The sequence below is a fragment of the Geotrypetes seraphini genome, chromosome 8 (genome assembly GCF_902459505.1).
Source record: "Geotrypetes seraphini chromosome 8, aGeoSer1.1, whole genome shotgun sequence".
Classification (NCBI taxonomy): domain Eukaryota; kingdom Metazoa; phylum Chordata; class Amphibia; order Gymnophiona; family Dermophiidae; genus Geotrypetes; species Geotrypetes seraphini.
In genome coordinates this window covers 62,318,274-62,330,908 of record NC_047091.1, presented here as the reverse complement: position 1 = coordinate 62,330,908, position 12,635 = coordinate 62,318,274, and the positions used below count along the sequence as shown (strand labels likewise).

Sequence of the window (12,635 nt, the reverse complement as noted above, 5' to 3'; positions counted from 1 at the left end):
GGGTTAATCTGCTGGCTGGGTTGGAGGGCAGCGAGGAATACAGGACAATTGAGCCATTGTGACATCACTGATGAGGTTGGCTCTTATTGGTAGAATGAGGCATTATGACATCACAGACTCAGCTCTGCTTCCCAAAGACTGAAACTCTTCACACTACTACTATTAATTATTTCTATAGTGCTACCAGACGCACGCAGCGCTGTACAGAGTCACAATGAAGAAAAAAGCCCCTGCTTGAAAGAGCTTACAATCTAAAATCTCTTTCAAAGAAGCAAGTTTAAGTGTCCCCCCCCGTTGTTTTTTCCTTAAGTTTCAAGTTTATTAGGATTTTATATACCGCCTATCAAGGTTATCTAAGCGGTTTTTACAATCAGGTACTCAAGCATTTTACGCGTTTTCTATCCTTTTTCAAATATATTTCTCCTCCTCTTCACTTTTTGTTTCGCTAAGTCATGTAACAGTTGCCTTTGATTAGTTACGCCATTTGAATTTCTTTGTTTTTTCTCTTTTTAAAGTGTTGTGTTGGCGTGTTTTATTTTTATTTTACATTTGCCTCCCCTGTTTACCTTTAAGTTGTATCTCGCTTAGAAAGCGGATGAGCGATTTTATCAAATTTTAATAAAAACTTTGAAAACTTAAAACTTGAAAGAAAGCAGCACAGAGAGCAAGTGGCAGACTAAACCCACCTGCATGCGCTGCAGGTGGGAAACCCCAGAATGAGCAGAGGGGATGGAGTTTTACAGGCTCTCGTTCTCGTTTTTCACTCCGTCAGAAAGACTAGGGGGACATTCGATGAAGTTACAGGGAAATACTTTTAAAACCAATAGGAGGAAATTTTTTCTCACTCAGAGAATAAGTTAAGCTCTGGAAAGCATTGCCAGAGGTTGTGGTAAGAGCGGATAGAGTAGCTGGTTTTAAGAAAGGTTTGGACAAGTTCCTGGAGGAAAAGTCCATAGTCTGTTATTGACAAAAACAGGGGAGAAGCCACTGCTTGCCCTGGATTGGTAGCATGGAATGTTGCTACTCCTTGGGTTTTGGCTAGGTACTAGTGACCTGGATTGGCTACCATGAGAATGGGCTACTGGGCTTGATGGACCATTGGTCTGACCCAGTAAGGCTATTCTTATAACTCTGCACTTTCCCACACTGAATATTAACTCTCATTTCTTTTGTGACAACTTTTTGTTTTAATGAATCCTCTAACAACTGCAATTTATGGGACCCCTCCCCCCTATTAATCCATCTATCTGACCTTCTATGACCCTGACATCACACGTGGGGAGTAGGTGGAAAACCGAAGTACTGGTGCAGGACCCCCTACCCTCCACGTGCTTACTACTAGTGAAACCAGTGAGACTGGCAAGGCTCACCAGGCAATACTAGCAGAGCAGAGGTTTTACCATCGTCCATCCCCATCAATGTGCCTCAGTCTTCCCCCCACACCTATCCCCAACTCACCATAGCCCCTTTGTACATACCCTCCAGCTACCACTGCCCCTCCCCACCTTCTCTATCAATGCCACGCAGAGACCCTCATCCCATATATGCACTACCATTTCCCATCCCACCAGGAGCTAGACACACCCATACCGGAAAGCGCATGCTATCCTGAACTACTTCACCTGCTCCTGGGGCGGGGAGCGGAACTCCCGGGTCCTCCGCGCTGTCTCAGCCGCAGACATGGTGATAGCTTGCATCAGCTCCTTGTATCGCGCCCTCTGGTTGGTCTGGAGAGAGTCCATGTAACGCTCTGAGAATGCAATCAGGGCTTCCACACGGTGCTGGAGCTCTCGATCGCAGAAGTACTGGAGAAGGTTACACATCTGTAGTGGAGGGAAGACAGAAAGGAGAGCGACAGGGTTTCACAAGGAGAGCAGCACAACAGAATATACTCTTTTCATGGCTTACGTTGACAGCTGTGGAAACCAATGATCTTGATAAGGCATTTATTTGGAATAAAAAAATCTCCGCTTCATGAATGACTGACATATGATGTGATGTGGATCCGCTTCATAAATGACTGACACATGATGTGATGCGGACCCATCATAGGTCTGTCATTCAGGAAGTGAAGATTATTTAATTTTATTTATTCCAAATAAACGCCTTGTCAAGATCAATGGTTTCCACAGTCTTTTCTTCTTTTGTGCCTGGACTTCCATCTTTTGACTGTGGAATTTTGGGGCTCTTTTTTTTTGTTTGTTTGTTCCTGTTGCATTGACGGCTCCCAGTCTCTTCCTGCCAAGGTCACCTGTTTGAGACACTTTGGATTCTGACATTTACCTTTGGAATAAGACACAGCCCTCATATGCTGAGCCCTATAGCTCCTGCTTCTCTTAGGGAGGGGGACGGGTGGAAAGGAGGGTATAAAATCAGGATTGGTTCAACCTGTCCTAAGAAACGGAGCCACCCTAGTCATCCTATTCAAAAGGTTTACACCCCATGACTGAGGAACACATCCAAGGCAGGATTAACTGCAGAGCTGCTAAGTGGTAATGCATTAAAACTGCAAAGTCAGGCCAACAATCGCACACAGGACATCAGTGTGCCGGATTTAAGCTCAATTTGAAAGCACTCTGAGGGTGCTCCGAGGGTGTGTGTGTGTGGGAAGCCCCTCACTTAACTTAGTAGTGTTGGCGCTGCCATTGGGGTGTGGGGGGGAACCCCCCCCCCACACATTACAGAGGAAACTGAACTTTTTCCCTAAAAAAGAGGGAAAAAGCCTGGTTCCTCTATAATGGGGGGGGGGGGTGTTTCCCTCCGTTCCCTTCCCTCTTCTTGATAGTAACTGACTTACCTAAAACCTGCCATCCGAGAGGGCCTCCCTAAACTAAACTAAAATTTGAATTTATACACCGGGCCATCTTCATATAATAAAGCTCGACTCGGTTTACAATAAATTAAAGAGAAATGAAAAAAACAATTTTGAAAATAACCAAGATTTCAAATTTTTGTGAAAGGACTGAAGTGAACCTAATTCTCTTAACCTTAAGGGAATATTGTTCCATATCTCTTTTAGTTTACATGAATAAGATTTCCCTAGTTTGCCATACCTTTAAGTGATGGAAAAGAAAGCTTACGTTTTTTGCATAGTCCTTACCAGACCCAGTCTTTGAGAATTCCAGGAAAGTGGTACAAGTGGAGACCATATGCCAAATAGAATCTTAAAAATTAAGACAGGCACATTTAAAGTGAGACCAAATTATTTAAGACTTGTTTCTCTTTCTGGCTTTTATTCATCATCAGACCTTAGTTTTTTTAAAAGTGCTTGTGCTCTATATTCTGTTTTGTGCAAATCAATAAACTTTTCTTATACAACTTTAAAACTTATGTACTTAGCTTTAGCTATTTCTTCATTCTTTTTTTTGAACCTCGGGAAGGACCTTAAGGTTCAACAAGTTTCGCCTGAAGGCTTTTTCAAGAACGGGTCCCCCCTTTTGTTTTGTACACAGAACACATGTCGGGATGCTGTGGAGCAAAACAAAAGGGAGGACCCATTCTTGAAAAAGCCTTCGGTCGAAACTTGTTGAACCTTAAGGTCCTTCCTGAGGTTCAAAAAAGCTAAATACATAAGTTTTAAAGTTGTATAAGAAAAGTTTATTGATTTGCACAAAACATAGAGTATAGAGCACAAGCACTTTAATAAAAACTAAGGTCTGATGATGAATAAAAGCCAGAAAAAGAAACAAGCCTTAAATAATTTGGCTGGTGGTTGGCTGGAACTGAAGACCATAGAGGTTCTTAGAAATGTATTATCTGAAGAAAAAAAAGATTGCTTAGAAGAAATTAGGCACTTTGAAGTTTATTATATGCCGTTGCGGATTGATGGTGTTAATCCTATCCTGAACATACCTGCAACTTGACGGACTCTGGCAAAGTCATTTGCAGTAAGCCTTCCTCCAGTTCTTCTTCTTCCTCCTTGGCCTCCTGCTCCTTGGTCTCAACTGTTTTCTCTCCTGCTTCTTCCACTGCCTTCTCTTGCGCCTCTGCCTCTGCCTTATGCTCCTCCACCTCCCTCTCCTCTTCCTCAGCTTGCTCTTCCTCTTCCTGCTCCTCTTCCTGCTCCCCCTCCTTCTCTTCCTCCTCCCCTTTCTCTTCTTCCTGCTCTTCCTCAGTCTTCTCCTTTTCTTCCTCAACAGACATTTCAGGCTCTTTCTCAGCCACCTCCTCCTTGGGTTCCCCAAAGACGTTGGGCTCAATCATCTTCAGGATGTGTTTCACATCCTCATCTTCAAAGACTCCCATGATGAGGAGAGTGGAAATAAGCTTCAGTACTGGGACAAACTGGAACTCCACACTACCACCCACAGGATCTCGGGTGTGTTGACCCCCATCCTGCACAGACTCGGTCAACATGTTGATGGCTTTGGTCTTCAGCACGTCCAGTGGGATGTAAGGGCTAAGCTGGTACTGATCGCTGCTGATGCTGACAAAGCTGGGGTGGGAGAAGTGCAGTGGAGGACGCAGGCAGGTGCTCATACCCACACCGGGCAGTCCGTGCAGCCGTGCGTCATCCGGGAAGAGCCGGATGCTCTTGGTCTCATCTGTCATGGGCACAATGAATTCATTATTCATAGTCAGGCGGGACCGCTTGGCTGACTCCAGATGGATACTGATGAGCAGGTCATAGTAGCCGCAGCGCAAGAGACCTGAAAGGTGGCAGCTCTCAATGGTGTACAGGAGCTGTGATTCATCCACATGGCTGCAGAGTGCATGTGCCACCCGGTTGTTACCCAGTGCACAAACGGCACAATACAGCTTCAGCGTGTGGTAGTGGAAAGTAAGCGTATATTGATGTTCTGAGAGCTCCAGGATATCGATGCACCTGCCCACAGGGGATAGAAACGAAAGACCGAGACAGAAAGAGAGATAATTAATGAGGTAATTCTATAAATGTGAGCCATCATTGGCTGCCAGGTAACTAGAGGAAGTGGCCTAGTGGTTAGAGCTGCTGCCTCAGCACCCTGAGGTTACGTGTTTGATCCCACCCTGCTCCTTGTGACTATGGGCAAGTCACTTAATCTGCCATTGCCCCAGATACCACAGATTGTGAGCCTGCCAGAACAGTTAGGGAAAATACTGAAGAATACTCATTTTCTAGTCAATGTATTGTAAACTGCTTTGGGAGACTCTTTTGGAGAGAAGCTCTTGACCTTTTAAATCACCTGTCTGGGGTTAACCGAGAATTTTCATCAGCACTTAGCCAGATAGTGCCTCTGAAAATGCCTGGTTAGTGGCCAAGCTGAAACTAGCTATTTTGTGGGCTTTCCAGGGGCGAAGTTGGCACTTAGATGATTAAGTGCCAATTTCCAGTACTTAAGCGCAAACAAAAAATTGATCCTTGATGCTCCACAGAAATGGATTGTACTTTTAATAAAGCCTGCATCTTGAACATCATCCTCTCCACAATGTTTTTGTTCTTGTCAAATTTCCAGTACTTAACCAGCTAAGAAGGGAACATATAAAACACAGTCCTTTCTTTATGCAGTTCTTCCTGGCCCGTTAAGTGTTGAATTTGGCACTTAACTGGAATATGGACTGGAATATGCTGGAATATGGACATGACCCAATGCTGGAATATGGACATGGCCCAATACTGACCATTCAGGTCAGTATTGGGCCATCAATGGTTAGCAAAACACTGACCATCACTGGCCATCAATGGTTAGCAAAACACTGACCTCCATTGGCTAGATATCAGGCCCTTAGTTATCACATTTAAAGTTTTAAAAACTGGTTGTCCTCTTTCTCTGTTTGGTTTTCTAACCCCACTTATCTCCTCAAGCCAATTTCATCCTATAATGACAATTTACGATCTATTCCTATACACATCCAGGCTCACTGGGAATTACATTACATTGATTTTTGTGGATCGCTAATATTCCCCATGAAATATTCCCCTTGAGGAGTTCTATGTGATTTACAGGTAAATCATAGCTAGGTAAAGGTCATAGCTAGGAATTACAGTCTTGCATAGGGAATCAAGACATCACAATAGAAGGAAGTTAGATTATGTGTTCATTGAGTGGGATCATTTTTGGGGATATCGCTTCAACCTCTACTAAAAATGTGTGAAGTATTTTGTAAATAGATAGGTTTTCACATCTTTACAGAAGTTTTAGTAGGAAGGGGAGGTTCTTACGGTAGTTATGTTGGAAGAAAGTTCCACCATTTTGCTTCTAGTTATGGAAAGATTATTGAGTATATTGTGTTGTATTTGATGCCTCTGGGGCTAGGGAATCTTAGTCTTAGGTGGTTGCTTATCAAGTTGTAATTCTTGTTTGTTGATACACTCCTCCCTCCATATTCGCGGGGGTTAGGGGCAGAGACCACGGAACTCACAGCACAGGGCAGGAGTGTAGGAAGATCGCTCCTGCCCTGCATCACTGCTAGACCACCAGGTAAGGTCGATTCACTAGGGGAGGTCTCGGCACAAAAACCCACGAATAATCGACACCATGGGTGCTGAAACCATGAATAAGGAGGGAGAAGTATAATTCTGTTAGGTTCATCATGTAGTCTGGGGATTCACCACGAAAGATCACGAAGATCAATGTGCATAGTTTAAAGAGACTCTTCTTTTCTATATTTTGGTTCCGCTCTTCTTAAATATCTTTGCTTAGAACAGTGTTTTTCAACCATTTTACACCTATGGACCAGCAAAAATAAAAGAATTATTCTGTGGACCGGCATCGGTCCATGGACCGGCAGTTGAAGAACACTGGGCTTAGTCGTGGGCCAGACCCCGCCCCATCTCTACCCAATCTCCACCCCAGACCCCGTCCCCATAATAGTACTAATTGCACCTTTCACGTCCCGTGCCTCATCTGGAAGCCTTCCCTCCTGACATTGCAACGTCAGAGAGAAGGCTTCCAGTTCAGGTGCAGGATGCCCGTAGAAGCTGCTGTCCGTGACTTTGTGCACTGAATCAGTGAGGAAGAGGGAGCTGGTTTGAAGATAACGCCACATCAATCGCACCGTGGACAGGCGGTTGAAGAACACTGTTTTGGGCCTGATGCACGTGCTGGCCCTGTGGACCGGCAGGAAATTTCTGTGGACCGGCACTGGTCCATGGACCTGTGGTTGAAGAACACTGGCTTAGAACATACTTTGACAAGACTGAAGTCAGTCCTCAGGACTTACTTCTTCAGGGCCTATTGGTAAGATCTGTTCTTAGTTTGTAGCCATCCCATCTGTTCCTTTTCTATCTCTTATTTTTGGAATTTTTGAATGTAAACCACTTTGACACATACATGAATTGCTGTGTAATCGAGCAAATAAACAGAAAATAAACAAATTAAGTCAGTGCTTGTTGCAGGTTTCCGGGTCTTGCTGTGCCTTCGTCAGGTAGAAACCAATGTTTCAGCCATCATGCTGTGGCTTTCTTCAGGATATGCTCTGAAGTCTACAATGTGACTTTGGAAATAGTGGGTTCATTGACCTGATCAGGAACAGGGCAGTCCACCAATTTGAAATTTTGGCGGGAAAGTCAGTTGGTCAGAAATTTGAATTTTGTATTAAAGTTTTGGGGTTGTGGAACGAATCATCTGAGTTTCCTTTATTTCTTATGGGGAAATATGCTTTGATATACGAGTATTTTGGATTACAAGATGTTTCCGGAACAAATTATGCTCGCAAACCAAGGTTTTACTGTATATGCACACAGTGATCACCTATTCTCACTAATAGGTAGCAATGGGAGGGCCATGCATGCTCCCCACCCCTACTCCCACACACTTATTCTCCCCCTGCTGCTCTCACCTGTTCTCCTCTGGGATGTGCAGGGCCATCATGGTAAGAGGTTGGGTGCATTCCACCATCCAGCCATGCCGCTCGCTCACTCGCGATGCTTCCACCTGCAGGAATTCGTTGGGCATACGGCTCCAAACCACAGGAGTCAACATTTGCACATCTAGCCGTGGTGGACACTGCGGCACTGGATTTTTCCGCTCACTGCGGAACATGGCCGCTGAGATGGGCATGATGTTCTGGATGAAGCAGAGAACAGAGGAGATGTGGAGGGTGTGGGACAAAGAAAAATATGGAGGGGAGAAATAAGGGAAGGGACAAGGATGAGGTTGAAGAAAAAATGGAGGTGAGTGGAGAAGAGCGAAAAGGAGGCAGAAGAGGTGGGGAAGGGAAAGAGAGATTGCAGGGGATTGCAATTTACTGTTAAGATCAAGGGAGGCCTAGTTTTAAGCAGCTAACTTATTTGTCCTTGCCTATCCCCGCTGATGACAGCTCTCCCTGACATCCCCCTGATGACTTGGTGCCGGGGACCATCCTCCCCTCCCCCCCAGCTTTAGCCAAAATGGCAGGAGGGATGCTCACTTCCTGGCAAACTCCGCCCCTGTGGCAGCGAAAATGGCAGGAGGGATACCAACTCCCTCCTGCCATGTGTGAAAGGAAAAAAAAAAATCAACAGGAGGGAAGCCTACTCCTTCCTGCCAACGGAGGCACCTCCCCCGTGCTGTGCCAAGCGCCCCCCCCAAAAAAAATCATCCCCTCTCCCCTTCTCCACCCAAAAAGGCAGGATGGATGCTCACTCCCTCCTGTTACCGGATGCTCCCCCAAACCCCCCAGTACCTTTGTATGAAGAGAGCAGGAGGGAGGCTCAGTCCCTCCAGCTACAAGGCCCATTTATCCAAAATGGCAGGCCTTCTCCTCTTTGGTGCATCATGTGATACACGGGGAGGGGCCTAAGACCCTGATTGGCTCAGATAACTAAGGTCCCTCCCAAGGGGAGGGGCCTTATGTGTATGAACCAATTATGACCTTAAGCTCCTCCCTCTGTATCCCCGATTGGCTCAGGTGCCTAAGGCCCCTCTCCTTTGAGCCAATTAGGGCCTTAGGCCCCTCCCCGTGTCACATGATGCCTCGAGGAGGGGAAGGCCTGTCATTTTGGATCCATGGGCCTCCGCCCCCTCCACTTACTATACCACTGCCCCCCCAAAAAAAACTTTTTATGACAGTGTTTAAGGGATGATGGTGGGGAAAGGAGGAGACATAGCATAAGAGATACAAGAGCAGAGAAGCAGGTTAGGAGTTAATAGTTACAGGTTTTCTACACATGCTCTTTGGGACCCTGGGCATATCAATAACCTCCATTACTTTAGGAGGTTATTCAGCTTGTGATCCTTCTGGGGAAGGGACCTATCTACAGTACCTAAATTGTAATTCATTTTGCACTTAAGATTCAGAAAAGACACAGACGGGGAATGTATAAATCACAGGACAACAGGTAATCATATATTACCTTCAGTTTCCCCAGTTCAAATTGCAGCAGGTTCTGGCTGGAGGGCAGCACAAAGACAGCTGGGAAGAGCATGGTGTTGGGCTCGACCTGGAACAGCAAGAATGGTACAGTCAGTACTAGGGGAGGTTACAGCCTACAGCTTCCTCTTGTCATAACACCCAGCTGTGTAATGTGTTGTGCCGCCCCTCACCTGGAAAAATGCGTTGATCTCTTTCCTATTGGCTGTGAAGGTCATGAGGCCTGTGGCCAGATCCACCAGGCAGCCGATAACCAGGTCCTCGTTGCTGATGCGAGCCTGCTGGGTATTATTACTGTACTCTCCTGCCCAGACCATGTAACAGTTACTGCGCTTTATGCTGTAGGGCGAGAGACACTGTGGTGAATGTAGCCGAGGGCTAAGAAACCAGCATTCTGCTACCACATCAACATGGTACTCCGACAAATTTGCACAGGACAATCGTGACCCGTCGGATTATGGGAGCCCTTTAGGGTTCCCATAATCCTCATCTAAACCTTACCCTAACACTAGATAGCAAGTGAATATTTTAAGTGTAGTGGGGGGGGGCTTCTCCACCCCTCCCCTTCAAAAAAGGTTAGTCACCCTCAAAAAGTATCTGCTTTATGGAGCGCAATTGACAGCACGCCATTGTCCTGTGCGCACTTGTCGGCGCAAAATTGACAGGGTGCAATTGTCCTGCACACGTATGTCGGGTCACGCATGAACGCAGGCAATTTTTGCTCTAGACCAGTGCATCTCAATTCTCTCCTGGAGGCATGCCTAACCAGTTGGTCTTTATGAATCATATGAACATAAGAGTTGCCAAATGGGGACAAACCGAACGTCCATCAAGCCCAGTATCCTGTCTCTAACAATGGCCAACCCAGGTCACAAGTACCTGGCAAGATCCCAAGGAGTAAAACAGATTTTTACCTGAATTCAAATAAATCTTGTAATTTGTTTTTAATCTAAAATTTTATCATGAACCACAGTCAGAAACACATAAGACGCGGGTATCATACACACGCTCAAGAAAGCACAGTTACTTACCGTAACAGGTGTTATCCAGGGACAGCAGGCAGATATTCTTAACGCATGGGTGACGTCACCGACGGAGCCCCGGTACGGACACTTTTACTAGAAAGTTCTAGTTGGCCGCACCGCGCATGCGCGAGTGCCTTCCCGCCCGACGGAGTGCGTGGTCCCCAGTTAAGATAAGCCAGCTAAGAAGCCAACCCGGGGAGGTGGGTGGGACGTAAGAATATCTGCCTGCTGTCCCTGGATAACACCTGTTACGGTAAGTAACTGTGCTTTATCCCAGGACAAGCAGGCAGCATATTCTTAACACATGGGTGACCTCCAAGCTAACAGAGAGGGAGGAGGGATGGTTGGCCATTAGGAAAATAAATTATGTAACACAGATTGGCCGAAGTGCCCATCCCGTCTGGAGAAGGTATCCAGACAGTAGTGAGTAGTGAACGTGTGAACTGAGGACCAAGTGGCAGCCTTGCAGATTTCCTCGATGGGCGTGGAACGGAGGAAAGCCACAGAAGCAGCCATAGCTCTGACCCTGTGGGCCGTGACAGCACCTTCCAGTGAAAGACTGGCCCGAGCATAACAGAACGCAATGCAGGCAGCAAGCCAGTTGGAAAGCGTCCGTTTAGAGACAGGACGACCTAGACGGTTAGGGTCGAAGGACAAAAAGAGTTGAGAGGACGAGCGGTGAGCCCTGGTATGGTCAAGGTAGTATGCAAGGGCACGCTTACAGTCCAGCGTGTGCAACGCCTGTTCCCCAGGATGAGAATGGGGCTTAGGGAAAAAGACAGGCAACACAATGGATTGGTTGAGGTGAAATTCCGAGACCACCTTGGGAAGGAATTTAGGATGGGTACGCAGAACCACCTTGTCATGGTGAAAAACAGTGAAAGTTGGGTCGGCAACCAGTGCATGCAGCTCACTAACCCTCCTGGCAGAGGTGATGGCAATGAGGAAAAGCACCTTCCATGTAAGAAATTTGAGTGAAGTTGTGGCAAGAGGCTCAAACGGAGGTTTCATGAGGGCTGATAAAACCACATTCAGGTCCCAGACGACTGGAGGAGGCTTCAGAGGTTGTTTGATATTGAAGAGGCATCTCATGAACCGGGAAACCAGGGGATGAGCCGCCAGAGGTTTTCCGAGGATAGGCTCATGGAACACAGTGATGGCACTGAGGTGGACTCTAATTGAGGTAGACTTAAGGCCAGCGTTGGAGAGAGAGAGCAAATAGTCCAGTACAGTTTCCACCCCCAATGAGGTGGGATTGTGATGATGTAGTAGACACCAAGAGGAGAACCGGGTCCACTTCTGATGGTAACATTGGAGGGTGGCCGGTTTCCTAAAGGCATCCAAAACACGACGGACAGGCTGAGACAGATTCTGTGGAGAGGTAATCCCGAGAGAAACCAAGCTGTCAGGTGGAGCGAGGACAGATTGGGATGTAGTAGAGACTGATGCTGCTGCGTAAGTAGAGTAGGAAACACAGGAAGAGGGATGGACTCCCTGGAGCTGAGCTGGAGCAGGAGGGAGAACCAGTGTTGTCGAGGCCACCGAGGAGCGATGAGAATCATGGTGGCTCTGTCCCTGCGTAGTTTGGATAACGTCCGCAACATCAGAGGCAGGGGAGGAAAGGCATAGAGGAACCGATCCGTCCAGTCGAGCAGGAATGCATCCGGGGCCAGACGATGAGGAGAGAAGAGTCTGGAACAGAACTGGGGCAGCTGATGGTTGTGAGGAGCTGCAAAGAGATCCACCTGAGGAGTGCCCCACTGAGCAAAGATGGAGCGGAGTGTGGGAGGATCCAGAGTCCACTCATAAGGCTGAAGGATGCGGCTGAGATTGTCGGCCAGGGAGTTCTGTTCGCCCTGGATATAGACAGCCTTGAGGAAGAGACTGTGGGCCGTGGCCCAGGTCCAGATGCGGATGGCCTCCTGACAGAGGAAAGGAGATCCGGTGCCGCCTTGCTTGTTTATATGGCGACTTGGTTGTCTGTGCACAGGAGAAGAACCTGAGGGTAGAGAAGGTGCTGGAAGGCTTTGAGAGCATAGAACATGGCTCTGAGTTCCAGGAAATTGATGTGATGTTGACGCTCCTGAGGGGTCCAGAGTCCCTGGGTGCGAAGATCTCCCAGGTGAGCTCCCCACGCATAGGGAGAGGCATCCGTGGTTATGGTCATGGAGTGAGGGGGTAGATGAAAGAGTAGACCCCTGGAAAGATTTGAGGAGTTCAACCACCATTGAAGAGATTGCTGAAGAGACGATGTCACAGAGATGGGATGAGAAAGAGGATCTGAAGTTTGCGACCATTGGTTGGCAAGAGTCCATTGAGGCGTCCAGAGGTGGAGTC

The 12,635-nt window shown here is 47.0% G+C and overlaps 1 protein-coding gene across 12 annotated transcripts in view; it reads right to left on the bottom strand.

The window, feature by feature from the left end:
* Positions 1-12,635, bottom strand: part of RYR1 (ryanodine receptor 1) — a 314,039-nt gene that overhangs the window by 206,224 nt on the left and 95,180 nt on the right. For all 12 annotated transcript variants that reach the window (XM_033954047.1, XM_033954059.1, XM_033954057.1 and 9 more), the window contains 5 exons: positions 9,447-9,612; positions 9,257-9,343; positions 7,762-7,988; positions 3,853-4,825; positions 1,623-1,823 (listed from right to left, as the gene is read on the bottom strand). In XM_033954047.1, coding sequence (XP_033809938.1) covers positions 1,623-1,823; positions 3,853-4,825; positions 7,762-7,988; positions 9,257-9,343; positions 9,447-9,612 — 1,654 coding nt within the window. The remainder of the gene's footprint in view (positions 1-1,622; positions 1,824-3,852; positions 4,826-7,761; positions 7,989-9,256; positions 9,344-9,446; positions 9,613-12,635) is intronic.